General features: G+C 45.4%; 1 protein-coding gene across 1 annotated transcript in view; it reads left to right on the top strand.

Annotated features, from left to right (window-relative positions):
• Positions 1-10,312, top strand: part of NDUFA9 (NADH:ubiquinone oxidoreductase subunit A9) — a 29,759-nt gene extending 19,447 nt beyond the window's left edge. The window contains exons 9-11 of the mRNA XM_019925957.3: positions 5,109-5,204; positions 7,508-7,574; positions 10,023-10,312. Coding sequence (XP_019781516.1) covers positions 5,109-5,204; positions 7,508-7,574; positions 10,023-10,193 — 334 coding nt within the window. The 3' untranslated portion in view covers positions 10,194-10,312. The remainder of the gene's footprint in view (positions 1-5,108; positions 5,205-7,507; positions 7,575-10,022) is intronic.
• The last annotated feature ends 9,360 nt before the right edge of the window (positions 10,313-19,672 follow it).

The following is a 19,672-nucleotide window of genomic DNA, read 5'->3' as shown; positions in this document are numbered from 1 at the left end:
GGTGGCTGGAGTTTGACTTTAAAATAGCGCAGCCTGTTAAAATGAAAGAACCGTGATTTACAACAACAATGATTTCTAAACCTGTTGCTCACAGGTCTGTTGGTTACATGTTTCAGTGTCTTTCTTGGATGATATTTATTCCAGAAACCTTACTGTCTTGGCCCTGAGGCCAGTATATCTCAAAGAACCATCCAAAGGCCATCATTATCAGAAGCTCCTGAATGCTTATATTAAGTCTGAATTGAGGGAACCTAGGAGTCCGCTTGAGTAAATGATTCTTCTGTCACCAAAGTCTGAGAACCCCTGCCCTAGACTGTTATGTAGCCATAGTCCAGTGACTCCCAAGGATAGTTTTGTGCTACTCCAGTGATGTTTTTAATCTATCAAAGGATAATCAAACAAAACACTTTTAGGGAATAAGTACAGTTGCAAAATCAAATGAATTTTGCTAGATCATCACGATGCCCCAAAAGGTTGGAAATGGCTGGCTTAGGGTACAGTTTCTAGGGCTTTGCAAGACTGATCATTTGTTATATGCTCTCTTTGTTGAAATTCGCTCTCAGGAAAAATGGGGCACAGTTAAGCTATGTGACTTACCTGAAATTATTCAATCATCTCACAGCTAGGTTTAGGACCTTTTTACTGAATTAATTAAAACTAAAACACTAAGACCCGGGCTCCCCTGGTGGCGCAGTGGTTAAGAATCCGCCTGCCAGTGCAGGGGACACAGGTTCGAGCCCTGGTCCAGGAAGATCCCACATGCCGTGGAGCAGTAAAGCCCGTGCGCCACAACTACTGAGCCTGCGCTCTAGAGCCCCTGAGCCACAGCTACTGAAGCCCGCGCGCCTAGAGCCCGTGCTCCGCCACAAGAGAAACCACCACAACGAGAAGCCCGCACACAGCAATGAAGAGTAGCCCCCACTCACTGCAACTAGAGAAAAGCCCACACACAGCAACGAAGTCCGAACGCAGCCAAAAATAAATAAATTAAAATAAAATAAATTAAAAAAACAAAACGAAACACTAAGACTCAATCTGCCCAGTGGAAAAGTACCGAATTCACCTAATAATTGGCCCAGAATCCTACTTGCTTCTTGAGAAACGACATTCTTCTCTCCAAGCCAGGAGACATGGTATATTTTCCCAGCATTATGGATTCATATATTGTCACATTTCACTATCACCATCGATTTAGTTTAGTAAAGTTTTTTTTCAGTGCAAAAAACTGTATTGTGTTTCCATGTCAACCAGCTGCTGGAAGATGTATGTCTCCCTGAGTTCCCAATTTAGTACATTAGTGTGTAATCAGTTATATACTCTAGGAAAATTATTTACAAAAAAAGTGTTCAGCACGGTTTCCATAAAACACTAGGCTCAAAAGATACCAGGTTCTAGTCAAGAGATATTTAGACCAGGATTCCAAGGAATAGAGGAGCAGAAATGGTTTTATAGACTTTGCTTACTGCTCAGTGGAGATGCTCTGGGATGAGTTAGCCATTGTCCTCTTTACCTTTGCCTAGCCAGTCCAGCCTCTGTGCCAGGCGGCAGTAGGTCATACTTATCTGACACAGTGATGGGAAAAGTAAGATACACAGGGCAGTGTAGGCATTTTTCCTCGCAACATTGTAAATGTGTGTGCACACTTCTCTTCAGCCCCAGGGAAAACTTGGTTTATTTCCCTGAGGCTAAGGCAGAGGCATGACTTTAATTTTGCCCATAGTTTTCTTGTAGTTATTAGTTACATGATGTTGGTCCATTTTATCAATCGTCCATTAAATATCTATTGATACACACATACATACACAAAACTGAGAACCAGTAAACAAGTTCAGCAAGGTTACAAGGCACAATATCAATATATAAAGATCAATTTCCATATATTAGCAAATGAACAGTCTGAAAATAAAATAATTTTATTCACAGTAGCATCAAAAAAATAAAATACTTAGGTATAAATTTAACAAAAGAAATACAAGACTTATATACTGAAAATCACCTAACATTGAGGAGGAAAATGAAGGAAGACCTAAGTAAATGGAAAGACATTTCATGTTCATGGGTTGGAAGAGTCAATATTGTTAAAATGGCAATTTTCCCCCAATTGATCTGTATATTCAACTCGATCTTATCAAAATTTGAGCATGCTTTTTTGCAGAAATTGACAAATTGATTCTAAATTTATACGGAAATGCAAAAGACCCACAATAGCCAAAACCATTTTGACAAAGAAAAATAAAGTTGGAGCACTTAAGCTTTCCAATTTCAAAACTTACTTGAAAGCAATAATTATAGAGACAATGTGGTACTGGCATAAGGATAGACAAAGAAGTCAATTAAACAGAATTGAGAGTCTAGAAATCAGCCTTTATGTTTATGGACGATAGATTTTTGCCAGAGGTGCCATGATATTGCAATGGGGAAATGATAATCTTTTCAACAATGGTACTATCCACATGCAAAAGGATGAACATAGATTCTGATTTCACAGCATACATCAAAAAATTAACATAGATCCAAGACCTAACTGTAAGGGTTAAACTATAAAACTTTTGGAAGAAACGTTTAAAAATCTTCTAGACCTGGGGTCAGGCAAAGATTTTGTAGATACGACATCAAAAGCATACTCCATCAAAGAAAAAAATGGATAAATTACACTTCGCTGAAATTAAAAACTTTCGTACTTCATAAGACATCATTAAGAAAAAGATGAAAAGACAAGGTCATCAGCTGAAAGGCAGGATGGGGTGGGTGAGAGAGGTATATGGAAAATTTGAGGATGGAGAAGAAGATAGGAAGCGCTCCCTGAGAGAAGAGGAAAAGAGCACTCCTGGGAGCGCACAGTAGGACTGCGAAGCAGAGCTGAGCCTTCCCCTTGAAATTCATGATCAGAAATGTAAGGGGAAGCCAGTTAGCCCAGGGCTGTTTTCTCTGCAACTGTATCTTGCTGGGGGTTCAGGCACAAAGAAGGCAGATACTTGGATTAACCCGAGAAGGGGTTTTGCTGTGCTAGGATAGTGGAGAGGTGCTGGGGACAAGGTTTTGCTGAGGATATTTGCAGAGGAATGACTACAGTATGGAACCATGAAATCTAAGCTGGAAAGGACACGGCCTTCAGTGTACCTTTCTCTGAGCAGGGGCACATAGACCAGTCTTTGAGTCACAGTTAATGGAACACAAAGGGCTTTAGAAGAGCTGAAGAGCAAGTGTATGACATAGTTAGTTTGCCCAAGATACCAGTATTGCTTGTCATCATGAAGATTGCAGTTGTTCTTTGGCATAGCATGTATTATATGCAGTGATTTCTGGAACTTGAAGGAAGCTATCTGAGGGCTTTGTCTGGTAGTTCCTCTAGCTGACATTTTCTTCTTCTTTTTTGTTTTTTTTGTTTTGGGGTGGGGTTTTTTTGGTGAAAATGTCAGAATGATGAGGTTCTCACAGAATTGCCTTAATTCAGCTCTCAGCTGTCACAGGCTTTCTAAGGCAAAGAGATTAGGAAATGGGTGAAGAGATATTAAAGTGTATTATAAGCAATAATAGTTACTAAAGCTAGGTTATACTGGTACAGAACTATTCAGATCGGTGGAATAGAACAGGAAGTCCAGAAACAGTCTCAAATATATGTAAGAATAGAGTGTGATAAGGTTGATATTTCAAAATTTGGGGAAAGGGTAGATTTTTCAGTAAATGTTGATAACATCTTTATCCTATATCAATACAAAAATACATGGCAGGATGACTTATTTTCTGGGTAAAAAAACAAAGCATTAGAATAAATATGTGGACATTTATTTATGTCACTAGTGACTATAGAGGGATTTTCTAAACATAAAACCAAACAGTGAAGTAAAAGAAGTCAGTAGTTTTGATTAAATGAACTGTTTAAACTTCTGTATGCCACAAGACAATTAAACATTAAAAGGCAGTAATATAAACAATAAAAGACATTTCCAACTATATCATTAAAATATAAAAATTTTTACAAACCATTCTTATAGAAAGAGACTCCAGGAGGAAAGAGAGAAAAGCAATAAATGTAAATGGCCAAAAATATATGAAGAAAAAAATTAATCTCTAATATTAAAGTAATGCTAATTAAAATGTTGAGGTACCTTTTTCTACCTGGCAGATGGACAAAATTTTGTTTGCTCATTTTTTTATGACTAAACTCATTTTTGGTGAGGGGACTACTAGCATTTTCTATTAAGTTGATATAAACTCTTTGGAAGGGGTTTGATAAAAGCCTTAAAATGTCAAAATATACTTTGAGCTAGTTCTATTTCTGGAATATATTACAGATACATAATTATGGATATATAGAAATATTTGCAACAAGAATGTTCATTAAAACATTATTTTAAAAAAGAAAAATATTTTTAGTAGCCTAAATATCCAAAACCTGAGAATTGGTGATAAAATAATTATGATTACCTGCAATACAATATGGGCAACCATTAAGCATGCACTAGAATGTTTAGTGACACAGAAAGATGATTGGGATTTAACGTTAAATGAAAAAGACATTACAGAATATGATGACCTGTGTGATCTTATATTTATAAAAGCAAAAAATGTATAAGGGGATGAGGGACTTCCCTGGCGGCTCAGTGGTTAGGAATCCGCCTGCCAATGCAGGGGACACGGGTTCGATCACTGGTCCAGGAAGATCCCACATGCCGCGGAGCAACTAAGCCCGTGTGCCACAGCTACTGAAGCCTACACCTAGAGCCCATGCTCTGCAACAAGAGAAGCCACTGCAATGAGAAGCCCGCGCACTGCAATGAAGAGTAGCCCCCGCTCGCTGCAACTAGAGAAAGACCACACGCAGCAACGAAGACCTAATGCAGCCAAAAAATAAATAAATAAATAAATGAAATTTTAAAATAAGTTAAATTAAATTTAAATATAAGCGGATGAGAAGTTAAGTTTATTATTATATATTAAGTTTATTAACTTCATCTTTGGTGGGTGGTTTTTCTTTGTGCTAATCTGTATTTCCTATAGTGCGTATGTGTTTCCTTTTTCATAAGAAAGATGTTATTTTGTAAAACTAAGAACGAAAGTTTGTGAGGAGCAAATAATCTGAAGAACTGTGAATTTTCTGTTTGTAGGCCCAGTCGGTACGTCCTCTTTGACCTGGTGCAGTACATCTTTGCCGTGGCTCACAGACCCTTCCTGGCATACCCTTTGCCACATTTTGTCTATCGGTAAGTAAAGCGCTACTTTTTGTGCCTTCTAGAAAAGAGCTAACTAGAGACTTCGTTTGTAATGCTCCCACCCAGGGGTTAGAGGGAGTACGTCCATTGCGGTGAAATCTGGGAATCTCTAACCAGGAGGTGCTTCTGTTATCTTGACAGTCATCTAGGAAAGAGCCAGAGGAGTCTAAGAAAGGGAATGTTGATTTGTGGGTGAGAAAAACACTGCGTTGGAAGGTTGAATCTGCAGGTCTTCAGATTCTCCTGTTAGAAGCCACTGGGTTTAATTGGCAGCGTCTTGCTTGGCAGGTCATGTGAAGGAGCAATCAAGTTGCCTTCTGTTTCATCCACTCACCCAGGAGGGGAAAGGGGCCCTCCTTCATTAAGGCAGTCTGATCCCGGGGTTGGGGAAAGGAGCCAAGTCAATTCAGCCGCTTCCTGCAGTTGCCTTATTTGCTCTTCCTGCTTCTTGCTTCACTTCTCCCCTCTGTAGGTTTAGCATCTTGGAATGATCACACACTGAGGTCCTGGTCAGGGAGACTTTCACATCCAGTTTGCCAGAGATTGACTGATGAAGCAACACGGCAGCTCACTTCTTCATTCGTTTGGTCATTCAGTCATTCAACAAACATTTCTTGTTGCCAACTGTGTCTTAGGCAATGTACCAGGCACTCAGGATGTTACAGTAAACCCTCAAAAAAGCTTCTGGCCTAACAGAAGTATCAGAGAGATGACAGTTAGAAGGCAGTGTGATGGTAATGTTTATTGGGAGTGTTCCGTCTTTCAGGCTGCCTCTTCATCTCATTTAACACTCGCGCGACTCCGAGGTGAGCGGGGCAGAGTGGGGACTGAGTGGAAGAGCAGGGCTGAGGAGTATCTCCGTGTAAAGGACCAGCGGGGCAAGAGCAGTTTGTCAGGGGGGGCAGAAGGGAGTAACCAGAGGCTCAAGTGAGAAAGGGAGAGACTTTGGCCTCCTGGGCACCACAGGAAAGGGCGCGCTTTAAGGAGGGAATGCCGTTTAAGGAGAGGAGCTTTGCTATTTTGTTCACATCTGTGTCTTCAGCACCTAGAACGGTGTTAGGCACACAGTAGGCCTTTTGTTAATGTTTATGGAATGAAATGCTGTAGAAAAGTCAGGTAAGATAAAGACAAAAGGGCATGCACTGGAGCTAGCGGTGAGGTCATTTGTGGTGGGGGCCTCGGGGCAGTGGAGGGGTATCAGCCAGTTTGCAGGGAGCTGCTTTCGTGGTTGTGCCTACGCCTGAGGCTTCTCCTGGAGCTGCATATGCCCATGGTGTGGCCCCCGAGGACCCGAAAATACAGACTGGAGGTGATCTGTTAGCGTAGGACCAGAGCAGAGGATTGTAAGCGGTGTGTTTTGTTTCGTTTTTGTAAGCCAGCGAAGTGGCCTTTTTTTTGCCATTGGAACAGGTTCTGAGGCTTGCTATGTTCCTGGAGAAATTCTGACCAATCTTCAGCTTCCTTTTTCATTTTTTTATACCTCCCTTTGGAATGATGTTTTTCAGGTTTTTAAAAAGCTGCGGAACCCTGGGTTTGATGACTTTTGACCTAAAGGCCCATTAGGACAATCAGATAAGAGCAGAGCCGGCCTGGCCGTAGGGATGGTTGCTGCTCAAAGCACATGCTCCCAGCTCTGCCTCCAGTCCTCTGTGGGGGCCCCGAGGAATTCCTAGGGGCCTCCCTGTCCTGAAGACACGTGAGACGGAACTCAGGTGGCAGATAAGGAGACCCCGGGTTTCAGTAGGGTGAAGAGATGGTGCTGAGGAAGCGGGAGGCCCCTCTTGTCCGGGTTTTCTCTTGGCTTCCTCATTTGAACCGTAGATCTTAGGCATCTCCTTACTTTTGGATTTTTGGTTCTCTCGGGTCCCCTACTTTTAAGCTCACGCTTTGTATCTTGCATACCACCTGGCTCGCCCTGTGTCCTTGACAGAAGCCTGTTTGAACGTCTGGGGCTTAACTTTGATTGAATGTGACAGGTGTCACTGAACGTTGGATCTTTTGCGTTTGTCTTGTTGCTGAGGTAGCTGTACTGTAAGCTTTTCGGATTCACTGTCCCTTTGGTGGGCGCCTAGGAGAGCCACAGGGAGGTGATGCGGCTGTTGGCGTGGAAGGCGAGGCGACCTCCCAGGCACTGGGGCGACCTCCCAGGCACTGGGGCCAGGAGGTTCGGATGTTTGTTCGTTTCTTTAAAAACCTGCAGTGACTTCCTGGCTCCCCGGCAGCCTCCCGTGCTTGCTTGGCTTGAGCATCGAGCAGAGATGCTCACCACGTGCCATGTTCATTCCTCTTTCCAGATGGCTAGGTCGACTCTTTGAAATTAGTCCGTTTGAGCCCTGGACCACGAGGGACAAAGTGGAGCGGGTGAGTATGAGGTGATGAACACTGGCCCGGGCGGATGCCGGGCAGAGAGCCGTGGAGATGGGTGAGTGAGTGTCGAGCCAGCTCCCGGGCTCGCCTGGCTCAGCGCCACGTGCTCGTCTGCCGTCCTCGTGCACAAAATGCACCACGCCCAGGCTCTCCGGGGTCCTGTCTTTGACATTTTCAATTTTCCTTTCTCCGCTGGATCATCTCCATCCACGTACAGGCAGACAAGCCTTAACGCTAGCTCTGTGTGTTTTTAAAGGCCGAAGTCCCTCCCTGGGCCGGTCGTGTCTGGCCGCTGCCCTGTTTGTGTGTGTCTGTGTGCATCAGACTCCTCAGAAGAGCTGTCTCTACCTGTGGTTGACAGCTTCTTACCTCCTTCTCGCTTTAACCCACTCCTGGCTTTTATTTCCTTGTCTCCCCGAACCCGGCCCTGTTCCCGGTCACCTGTGACCTCTGTGCCGCCCACTCCAGCGGTCAGCACTCTGACCTGCCCTCACCCAATCTGTGAGCCACATTGGTCAGAGGCGCCGCTCCTGTCCTCTTGAAACCCCGGTTTCCACTTGCGCTCTCCACATTCTCTTGCTTCTCGTGCTCACTCGGTCTCCCTGGCTCACCCTCCGTCCCTGGTCTCTGACGGTGGGGACCCAGGGCTCTGTCCTCAGCCCTTTCCTGTCCTTGCTCTTTCTCTGAGCGACCCTCATCTCGCCCCGGGCTCCGGCTGCTGTCTGTGAGCTCCTGGCAGCAGCTTCAACTCCAGCCCTGGATGGCCTCCCCGCCCACCCAGTGGCAGGCCTCACATCTGTTTAGCTGTGTAATAGTTATCCGAAACACGGCTCGTCCGAGAGTACAATGGCAAACCCGCTTGTCTCCTAGCCCCTCTCAGCTCAGTTAATGATATTACTGTTCTCTCTGTTGCTCAAGCCAAAAATCTGGAAATCCTCCATGACTTCTTCCTTTCCTCACCCATCTAAACAGTACTGCCCCATCCTTCCTGCTGTGGTAGAAATGTTCTGTCATCTCTAGTGTTCAGAAAGTAGCCACTAGCAACAGTGACTGTGGAACGCCTGAAATATGGCTAGTGTGACTGCAGAAATAAGATGTGAGTTTTATTAAATTTGTGTTGGACAGCACAGGTCTGGCCCATCAGCAGGTATTGATGGGAAACCAACTGTATGCTCGATCTCACCTCCCTCTTCCTCCCTTTTTATTCAGCTTTTTATTATGAAAATGTTTATAATAGCATTGAAAATTCTCCACTTCCAGAAGGGTAGAGGAAATAGTCATGTCCACTCTACCCACTCTGATCCAGGAGGGTAGCTCATTCCTTCCGTAGCCTCTGGACCAGCTCCCGCTGCCTCTCGTCCCCTGCAATGCGCTGATCCCTTCCCATCTCGCTGTCTCCAAGCCGGTCTCCCTCACTGATCGTTTGCCCACTGTGTGTAGAAGTGTTTGTGTCGAAGTGTTTCTAGGGAGGTCACAAAATAAAATACACACGCTCTGCCGTCTCTCCCTTTGAAAATCTCTTGGCCTTTTACCGACAAGCAACAGCCAGGGTGTCCTCTGAATGTTAACTTAAAAGCTAAAATGTTAGCAAGATGGAAACACAGTCCTTGGGGAACAGATGTGAGCAGGCAGCTGTTACCCCAAGGTGTCCTTTCTGCGTTCAGGAAAGATCGGGCGGGAGAACTGGCGGCCAGGACGCTTCCGCGTGTCTGACGGATGCACCTCTTACATGTGTCGCTGAGGAAGCGTCGGGGCAGCCGGTGCTGGGTTTGGGATTTGATCTGGGGAGGTAGCTTGACGGCTCTTCGGTGGAAGGATGGCAGACGTGCTCGGGTGGGAGGAGGGGGGTGCACGCGGCTCTGGGTGTGGACCGAGCCTCTTCGGTGCTTGCGGCTGAGCCGGGGCCTCTGGAATCTCAGGGCTCACCCTCCTTCCCTCCAAACAAGGTGGGTTTGGATTTTTAGATCTATAGTCAGCATTAGTCAGCCAGGTTGAGTAGAGCTGGAGACGAAGGTTCTTGGATTGTCGCGGAATAATCTCGATTCAGCAAAACCGAGGCAGAAAGCTGTGCTCGGAGAACAGGCCCAGGGGATGCTCGGGACGGGCTGGTTTTGCCTCAGCCCCTGTTTCTTTACTGAGCCTCACAGATGTGACGACCTGTCTGCTCCAGCCCAGACTGACTGCTGTTTAACCCTCACCGGAGCCTGTGTTTTGTACTCGCGGATAGACCTTGAGCTGACACTTGCCTTTCCCTCCACAAGCCCTTTTCTGTGGTCTGCTTTCAGTGGTTCTGGGCATCAGCCCCTGCCCCGTATCCTTTGAACCCAGTGAAGTCTCAGCCGCGGGACTCAGGCCGGCTTGCGGGTTGGAGTGTTTGCGAGGCCGGCACTCCGTGTCCCTGGCCGCTTTTCAGTGCTCTCTGCGCGTCTTGTTTGCTCACAGGTTCACATCACAGACATGACCCTGCCTCACCTGCCCGGCTTGGAAGACCTGGGTATTCAGGCCACGCCCCTGGAGCTCAAGGCCATCGAGGTGCTGCGACGTCACCGCACGTACCGCTGGCTGTCTTCTGAGATTGAAGATGTGAAGCCGGCCAAGACAGCCACTGTTTAGTGGCCCCTGAGCTGCCCTTGTTTTTTGGTGTCATTCGGGTCACTAGCGACCAGGCCACCTTTGGCAGAGAATCCTGTACATAGTGCATAAGAGCCCCTATTAAAACCTCTGAGATCAAATTCTTTGCCAACATTTTCTTTCTTGATTTACAAAGGGAGAGATTCAGCCATCTAGAATTTGAGCGTTATTTTCTTTAAATTTATATATTTAATGCTGACACATATATATCTTATTCTCTGAAATCCTGGAAGATTTGAATGTCTTTCTGTCAGGCCACTTCTTGTGAATGTTCCGGAAGATGAGAACCGCTTTTTAAGGTCAGAATATTGTGAAGCCCCCGTGTGATATATGATGCCTTTTAATAAACGCTAATTGAGAAAAGACACAACGTCCCATAACTAATCTGAACTTATCCACACTTTGGGTATTTTTAAACGTTTATCTTAATGATCTCTACACACATTTAAAATATAGGACATGGAAAACCGTTGTCCGTAGCCATGGACCCTCCGACTACCTGCAATAATTCCATAGTCCTCTGCCCCGCTCTGAACTTGCCGAGGCCTCTGCCCGCCTGCGGTTAGGACAGCCTCTAGATGGTTTCAGACACGTGGGTGCACAGGGATCCCCTGCCGTGTGAAGGAGCGCCAGCGCTTCGGAATTAGGACTGTTTGCATAAGTTGTCAGCCTCACAGCCGAGATCCAGATGCACAGTTGGTTCCGTGTCGGCAAGTCCCTCAGGACAGTATGTGGTGAAGCTAACGCACCACCTTCCTCGGCGGCCCAGGGTTGGTCATGGCAGCCGACTGCAGTGCAGCGCCTCAGTCCGTGGGGTGGGAAGGTCAGTGAAAGCCCTGTTCCTTTACAGTAATGTCCGCCTCAGCCTTGCGGAGTGAGGAACGTGAGTGCCTACGTGCGTTCTCTCCCTGCCCCCTCTGCGTGCTCCAGAACCTTTTGTCCCCGGATGGACAAAAGTGTGATTTCTGGACCAGAAGCGTCAGCAGCCCCTGGGAGCTTGTCGGGAATGCAGGCCCATCCTGATCTGTTGAATCAGGATCTGCATTTTTAAAACGTCCCTGCGAGATTCTTGTGCACAGTGGTGTGAAAAGCACTGATGTGCAGAAACGCTGCATCTCAGGAGTGTGACTCCCGTTACGAATTCAAGCGGTGGAGCCCCACCCCAGACCTGCTGAGTCAGAACCTCTAGAGACAGTGATGCACGTCAATTAAATCTCAGTAAAACTGGAGGAAAAAAATAAAACAATATTACGTGATGAATCTGAAAAAAAAAAAGAATCTGATGAAAGGGCCTGGGAGTTTTATTTTCCTTAAACACGCCGGTTTTTCCTCACGCACACTAATATGTGAGAATCAGTCTTCTAGGGAAAGGAGTCCAACCCTGCTTCCCTTTTTTTCTTCAGTTAAGAGATATCTTGTTGGTTTGGAGGATACTTCTGCCAGCCACAAGCCAGCCAGCAGGCACACAGATGGGTGGATTTGATTTGAAAACATGATAATTGTGTGATGTACAGTATCTGTGTGTTCTAGCAATGCTATTTCTCATCGGTTTGTATCCTAACTCATGATGTTGCATACTTGCTTTCTCTCAAACCATAATTTACCCAAGATGGTTCTTTCCTGTCACACCCGATGCCCCCTTTTTATATTTTGTAATACATCCTTTATTAATTATTCTTTTATGAAAGTTGTATTATTATAACCTATCTAACATGTAATCAAAACATAATGCCTTATCTCATATAAACAAGGCATTGAAGGAGAATAATACACCCATAATAAAATAACATGTACTCCAGTGATGATGTGAGCACAGTTGCACTGAAGGGCATGGTGAAGTGGTCAACTGCTTGCCTTCATGTGGGCAGTCACCATAGGCACACAGGTACACTGGCCTGATGTGGCCAGAAGAGTAGGTCACCCATGCATGATACACTAGCAGCTAATATTTATTGGTCACTAAATGCCAGGACTGTGATGTGTGCTTTACCCGCACCATCTCACGAAATCCTTACCACAACCTGTGATGACCCAAAAGGGTTAAATCAAGGTCAAGTTCACACAGCCACGGAGTGTTGGGGTGAAGGCTGAATCCAGGCTCCCTGACGTCAGGGCTGCAGAGAGGGTCCGTCTATCTTGGCCACTTAACTGCCGAGAGCTTCATTGCTCTTCCTGATGTCAGCTTCTGCATTAGTGAGCAGCTTCTTGTAAAGTTCAGAACAAAACAAAATCTAATTTGCCCTAGATTTATATAGTAAATCACATTCTTAGAAAACTCAACATATATTAACCCCGTACCAGAAATCCCCTATATCTGTCAAACAGTTAAATTTGCAGTTCAGGTGAGTATAAATGGGTTTTTAAGTCACGTGAGATGTTTCAAGTCTTGATTTGTGTGTTCTGACTTACTGTGCTATGTCCACCCCCACTAAATGCCCACAGTCCCCTTCCATCATTGTGATAAAGGTTGCACCCACAGATTTCCGGGGTGCCCTCCAGGGGCTGTGTCACACCTGCTGAGAACGACCACTGGGACCCCTGCCGGGGACATCTTTGAAGGTGTGTTGCCATTGTGTCTTGGGAGCTGGGTTTAGGCAAGGTGACCATGGTTTGGTTTTGTTTAAAATTTTTAAAAATTATTTGTTTACTTTAAATTTTATTGGGCTATAGGTGACTTACAATGTTGTGTTAGTTTCAGGTGTGCAGCGAAGTGAATCAGTTATACATACACATAGATCCACTCTTTGTTTAGATTCTTTTCCCATATAGGCCATTACAGAGTATTGAGTAGAGTTCCCCGTGCTGTACGGTAGGAAGGTGACCATGTTTTAATGGTGAACCATGGTCAACGCCTGAAACACCATTTGAGCAGAGTGTGGTATTCCCCTGACTTGCTACCGGCTGGGCAACACACGGCCCTGTTGGCTTTTCCGTCGGGCCCAGGGCACCCCGTCGTCCAGCCAGCCTTCCCTCTTTACGTCTGATTCTCTCCCCAACGGCACACTCTTCAATAGAGGACACGCTTGAGGTTCAAAATGCAAAAGGCCACCGTCGTATCTGTCCATCTCTGAGCGCTAACTTAGCCGGTAAATTAAAACGTGGACTTGCTGTTCGTCATTTGCCACAAATTAGCACAATAACCAAGCTTTCGGTGGGGGGCTGTTTGGGGTTTCACTTCACGTCAACCAGCCCTAAATGAGGTGGCTTTCTTCTCCATCCCTCCCCTTATCTCCTTCCTTCCAGAAGCTCCACGTTCTCTGTCTTTTCAAGAAAACTCAGCTTTTTCGGTTCCTCAGCTCGGTCCCAGGAAGCTCTTCCAAGATCTGCTGTCGCTGTCCTGGTCGCTTGTTCACACGGGACAATCACACCCATGTCTCCAGCACACGCATGTGATTTCCTCAGCTCAAACGATTGTCAGAAGTCCCACCGTTAAAGAATTTCATCCATTCAACTAGTAACAGAGAAGTTAAGGGAAGATGCAGCCCTGAAGTCAGGGAGCCCGGATTCAGCCCTGGCTCCAACACTCCCTGGCTTTGTGAATTGACCTTGATTTAACTTTTTCAGGTCGTCACAGGTTGCGGTGAGGATCCCGTGAAATCCTGTGAGTAAAGCACACATCACAGTCCTGGTGTTACTAAGTCTAAGCTCTCTCTGCTCGCCACACAACAGGCCTGTGAATTGGAGACAAGGTGTGGAGGCAAGGAATACGACTTTATTCGGAAAGCCAGCAGACCCAGAAGATGGCAGACTAGTGTCTCCCAAAAACCATCCTATCGGGGTTTGGATGCCAGTTTCTTTTATAGCACAGAGAGGGGGAGGAGATGAGGAAGTAAAGTAAAAAGGTCATAAGTTTTGCAAATATACCCTGGAATGGCCCCCCTCTTGGAGGGAATGTGTTAATTTCTTCTTTCTTGCAGCCATCCACAGGTAGACAGGTCCGGATGTTTCCCTAAACAAAGGCACTTTGGTTTAACATTCAGGCAGAGGAGCAGGGTTCCCCGAGGCAGGCCATTATGTAGAGACAGTATCCTTTTAGTGAACAGAAGCTGCGGAGAGCGAAGGTTCAAGTAAAAGAAACAGATCCAACGTGTAGCCTGATTTGACTTCACACTGGCATTTAGTGAGCCATAAACATTCACTGCTGGTGTACTTACCATGGGTGGCCTACTCTTCTGGCCTTTCTTGTGCCAGCTGACGGGGATATAAGGAAGAAGTTGCTTTCTACTCAATGAATTCATTGTTTAGTGGCAGGAAACAGACATATAAACAGTAATCATCGTTAGATTTTTCAGTTTCCCGAAGGGCAGTTTATCAGTTGAGAAATTTTCAAATTATGTAATTTATTGAAGCAATAAATAAAACTAACCTTTAAACTTTTAAAATTTCAGCCCACAATTCTAATTGTTTATAAAGCTAGTGAATTTAGCAATTAGTTTTAAGGGTTTCTTATAATTTAGTTACTTGAATTTTCTTAGTTATTTTAAACTCATTTTTAAATTTAATACATTTTTGGCTACGTTTTGCAACTGACCAATATACAAAGCCTTCCCACATATTGAAAAAATTGTAGTGAAGCTAATAATTATATAGATATTAACCTTCAAGTCTGGCAATCATGATACTATTTACAAACTTAGCAAAATTCTCATCCCTTTCAACTTAAAAATCTAAGTCTGAATTAATAAAGTACACATTTGAAATTGGAATCTTAAGATAAATTTGTCAGACTCCAAAATGCTCAATTCTTTAAAATTACAAATACTTTCAATAGCAAATATGTGCAGTTATCCTCAAATTTAGCATAAACATGAATCGAGATTTGAATTCGTTCTGTGTATTTAATTTTAAGTCGTCTGGAGGTTGAAGACCTTTTCCGACTTAGGAAACAATTGTACCGTCCCAAGCTTTTAGGAGTTCCCTTCTTAGTGCATGGAGATCGCATGGGACCAGGGATGTGTCCTGGGCGCAAGATCTGGGATACACATGTCCAGGGTGATTCTTTCCACGGCGAGGAGGGATGAGTTGAGTGTCCATCTATAGGGGCTCTTCCTACAGGGACTTCAATTCCTGCTCTCCTAGGGGTGCATTTGTGGCCCATGTTCTCTGGATTCAAGGTGCATATGACCTGATCATCAAAGCTGATTTCAACCGCCCCTCTTATCATGACATTGTCATTTATACTTTACTTACATGTATTTATCCTGTGATCCTACTCTAAGTTCCTAGTCCAGATTCTAAGTTCCTGTCTTCCTGGGCCCTCCTGTGTATCTCCCTTGGCTTTGCTTGACTCTGATCTCCGGTGGCCTTGGCCTGCAGCAGCTTGTAGCAGGATTTCGGTTCCCAGCCAGAGACTGAAGTCAGTCTGCGGCAGCGAGAACACTGAATCCTATTCATGAGACCAGGGGCCAGTGACAAGGCCCTGCCTGTACAGCTTTGCAGAAAACGAATTTCCACCAAGAAACAGAAAGTAGCGAAACAAGTAACGTGTTTATTAGGAGGAAAAAAGAGTATCTGTGGATAGACACACGGGTGGGCTCAGAGAGAGAGTCGTGCCCGCGTGGTAGTTTGAATCGCTCATATGGGGCATTTCTTCCAGGTGTCCTTTGGCCAATCATCTTGCTTTGCCTGGTTCTGAGTCCGTATTTGGTTTATCTCAGGGTCTCCTGTGTATGCGAGCATATCTCTTAGCCAAGATGGATTCTAGCGAAGAGGCCTATGGGTCGGGTGACATCACTCCCTTTTCGACCTCCAGGAAGGCTTTCTGCGCATGTATAGTCGGGAAGGTCTCCTTGACCTCGAGAACGAGAACTATGTGGTCTCTATCTAGGCGGGGCTTAGCTTCTCCTCTTCATCTTGGAGTATCTGTCCACAGGGGACAAACTCCAGCTGTTCAGCCTGGGGCCCATCTATCTCCTGCCTCAGCTCTAAGGTCACATTGACCTTTATCCTAAGGACAAATAGAAGTTCTAGAGTGGGAGTGTGTATGGCATACCTGTGAAGGGCTCTGAGAGCTTGAAGAAGAAAACCACCAGAAATGGATTTCCAAAGCTGTCTTGAGGGATCACCAGGGGACAGGTGTGAGCTGGTGTGTGAGTGTTTGGGTGAGGAGGGAGCTGTCACTGAGCGTGAAGAGAACAGCGTGAGCGATGCACTGGGGGCTTGAGAGATGCACTGGGGTGTGAGAGTCAGGTGGTTACAGTGTGTTGGGGGAGGGGAAGGAGAGAGGAGTTTAGCCCTTACCTTGGGGGTGATGCCCAGTGGTTTAGCAGGTAAGCTCTATGCAAAACTCCACCTCTTAGCTGGGAGACAAATCCCTAACCTCTCTTTCTCAGCCTCAATTTCCTTGTCTGTAAAATGGATGTGATGATAATAATACCTACAAACACCTACATCGGAGGACTGTGGTGAGGAATTAAATGAGATGATGCTGAGTGCTGAGCCTGGCACACAGTGAATACTAGGTAAATGTTAGCTGTTATCATTTAAGTAGCAATGCCGTGACTGAGTCCATACATTCATTTCCTGACTTAGTAAGTAGTAGCTGCCTTTCTTAAGGCAGGGAGGGATCCCTGTTTTCAAAGTGATGGCAACAGCAGCTTAATGAAGGTAACTTATCCCATTAGTAAGTAGCTGAGCTGGTTCTGACTTAAGGACACTCAGGAGAAAGACATGCTCATGATCTCGGAGAGACAGCAGTGAGTGGTGGCTTGAAGCAAGATCTTAGCTCCCTGCTGAGGAATCGAACCTGGATAGCCTGGATGAAAACCCGGAATCCTAGCCACTAGACCAGCAAGGGCTAGAGGCTAGAAGCAAAGGTTCCCTGACTCTTACCCCTGCTTGAAAGCAAGCTTGTTTCAAGGAGGCAAAAACTGTAAAAACAAGTACAAAGTTTATTATTAGAGACACAGCACAACATGTGGGAGAGCTCACGGAGAAACAGTTTCTTTAGTTAAGACAGAGCAGAGCAGAGGTACACACCGGAGAGGAAGGGTGTGGGCATCCTCCCTAATGACGAGGAACGCAGTAAAGAGACGGTTACGTCCTTTATACAGGGCAGTTCTTCCGGGTCTTTGTTTACCTTTGGCCAATAATCTCATTTCTTTTCCACGCCTGACCTGCCCTAGGGCACTCCTCAACATGCCTGCGCAACTTTTTTCGTGATGGATGCCAGCCCGGAGGCCTATGGGGAGGTGGGGGGAGGCTTGTCACCACCTATTCTGGGGTGGAGCCCCCGCCTTTTTGACCCCTAAGGAGCCTTTCTGCGCATGTGCAGTGTCTCCCTTGCCCCAAGGATGGGAAATACGAGACCTCTTGATCTTTTGCTCAAGCAAGGTTTTAGCCCCTCTCTGTCCCTGCCACGACTGCTATCTTAAAGTGTCCACAGGAGACAAAGTCCAGCTATTTACCCCGTTCCTGTTGTAGGCTGGTTGTAACTATCTAGCCTAGAGCCCACCTGCCTCCTTCTTCAGGAAATGTAAACAGGAGGCCAGTTGTAAATGCCTAGGCTGGAGCCCATCTATCTCACGCCTCAGACACAGTGATGTAATTCTGGAAGGCTGTGGGGAGCCTGGGAGGTAGAAGGAATGGAAAGCAGAGTTGAAGACAGGCCTAGGCACCTACTCGGCACTCTATAAATATTTGCTGAGTGAATGAATCGATGAATGAATGGGGTGGGGAGATTCTTTCCTTATTCTTAGGTGAAAACTCCATCTGACCCCAGATTGTTCTGGTCTTGTTCAGGCAATAATCATTTCAATTTTGTAATAAAAGCCCAAGATATAATAGGCTCTATTTGGTCATCAGGACGCCCGGTGTTGTGTAATCATTCAAATTCTAGCTTGGTACCCTAACTCTCTTCTCTGCCCCCCAGCTGGGGTCCAGGAAGATAGTGTGGTTGCTACTTTTTTCAGCCTTCACTTATTTTCATCCCCAGTTTGCCAACAGAGGCTGTCCTCTCTCTGGGACTGGGCCAAGGGGGGGCGGGGGTGGGGATTGGGGAAAAGGGTACAGTCTTATGGGGTGAAGATCTTTGCTGACTTCAGATGTCTGAAGCAGCAGGTGTTTGGAGCTGAGTGTTGTGAGGTATTTTCACAAAAATGATGGTTTGGGTGGTAATTGAAGCTGTAGAAATACATGTTGCAGAGGATACAGTATCATATTAATAAAACATCACCCATTATCACCTTAGCACAAATGAGGGTAGCTACACCTCACTGATAAGCATGTGAATAAGGATGAATAATTTATGGAGATGATGTGTGTTGGGAGTGTTGGATGGAAGCTGCCCTAAGAAATTTGAATTACGGGACTTCCCTGGTGGTCCAGTGGTTAATACTCTGCCCTGCCAATGCAGGGGGCGCGGGTTCGATCCCTGGTTGGGGAGCTAAGATCCCGCATGCTGTGCGGCGTGGATGAAAAAAGAAGATATTTGAATTAAAGAGCTGTAAGGTAATTTAGAGATTATCTATGCCAATCTGTACATTTTATAATTGAAGGAACTGAGTAAAAACGAGAGAAATGACAGCTCTGTAGGATCCGGGTGGACAAACGCTTCTGAGTCCAGGCAGTCCGTAAATAGGACAATGGGAAACAGAAGCATAGGGGAAAATTTGTGCTTCCGTGGAAAACTGCATTGCCTGGAGTCTAGACTGGATGAGGTCCAGGTTAGCTGATTTTGATTCTAGGGAGATGCTTTACAACTCTGTAAGCTGTAGATAACCAATAACAATGCTGTTGACTAAAAAAATATACTCAACAACCTAAAAGTTGGGAGTTACGTTTTATTTGGTGGGAATTTTTCGGGCTTCAAGTCCAGGAGGCAGCATCTCAAGTAACCCTGAGAAAACTGCTCCAAGAAGGCAGGGGAGAGCGAGGATATACGGGAGTTCTGCAACAAAGGGCAAGTCGTAGGAACAAAAGGTTACTGTTAATAAAAGAAAACTAGACATTTCAAGTTAAGGAATTTAGCACTTTTCTATGTCTGGGAAGATGCAAGAGTCTGGGCTCACTGAGATCATTCCTTTGATATGCACCTCAGCTATCTGGGGCGAGTATCCTGCGTTTTCTCATCCTGAGTTTCCTCAGGCTCACCGTGGGGAGTGGCTGCAGTCTGATGGCTGCTAGATGGCAGGCATGCTTTGTTTCCTTCCTGAGTTCCCTCAGGGCTCACCAGCTCACTGTTGGAGGACTGCAATCACTGATGATTATGACGTCGTTGTTTACTGATAATGACAGGCAATATTCTGTTTATCAATGCAAAGTAATTCTTGTCTATATACATGTAAGTTCTACCATGGAGTTTCAGCTGACCTGTCTCCCCCAGTTTTGCCTCCAATGGCATGTTTATTTCAAGATTCCTGAGTTTGTTTTTGTTTTTTTCTTTTCAAGATTCCTGAGCTTTGGATTCTCCTTTGTACTGGTTGTAACACCTCACCATTCTCCTCAGGAATGAATTAAACACA

The sequence above is a fragment of the Tursiops truncatus genome, chromosome 11 (assembly GCF_011762595.2).
Source record: "Tursiops truncatus isolate mTurTru1 chromosome 11, mTurTru1.mat.Y, whole genome shotgun sequence".
NCBI lineage: Eukaryota > Metazoa > Chordata > Mammalia > Artiodactyla > Delphinidae > Tursiops > Tursiops truncatus.
Note: the sequence above shows the minus strand (reverse complement) of the source record. Positions and strands in the feature narration are given on the sequence as shown.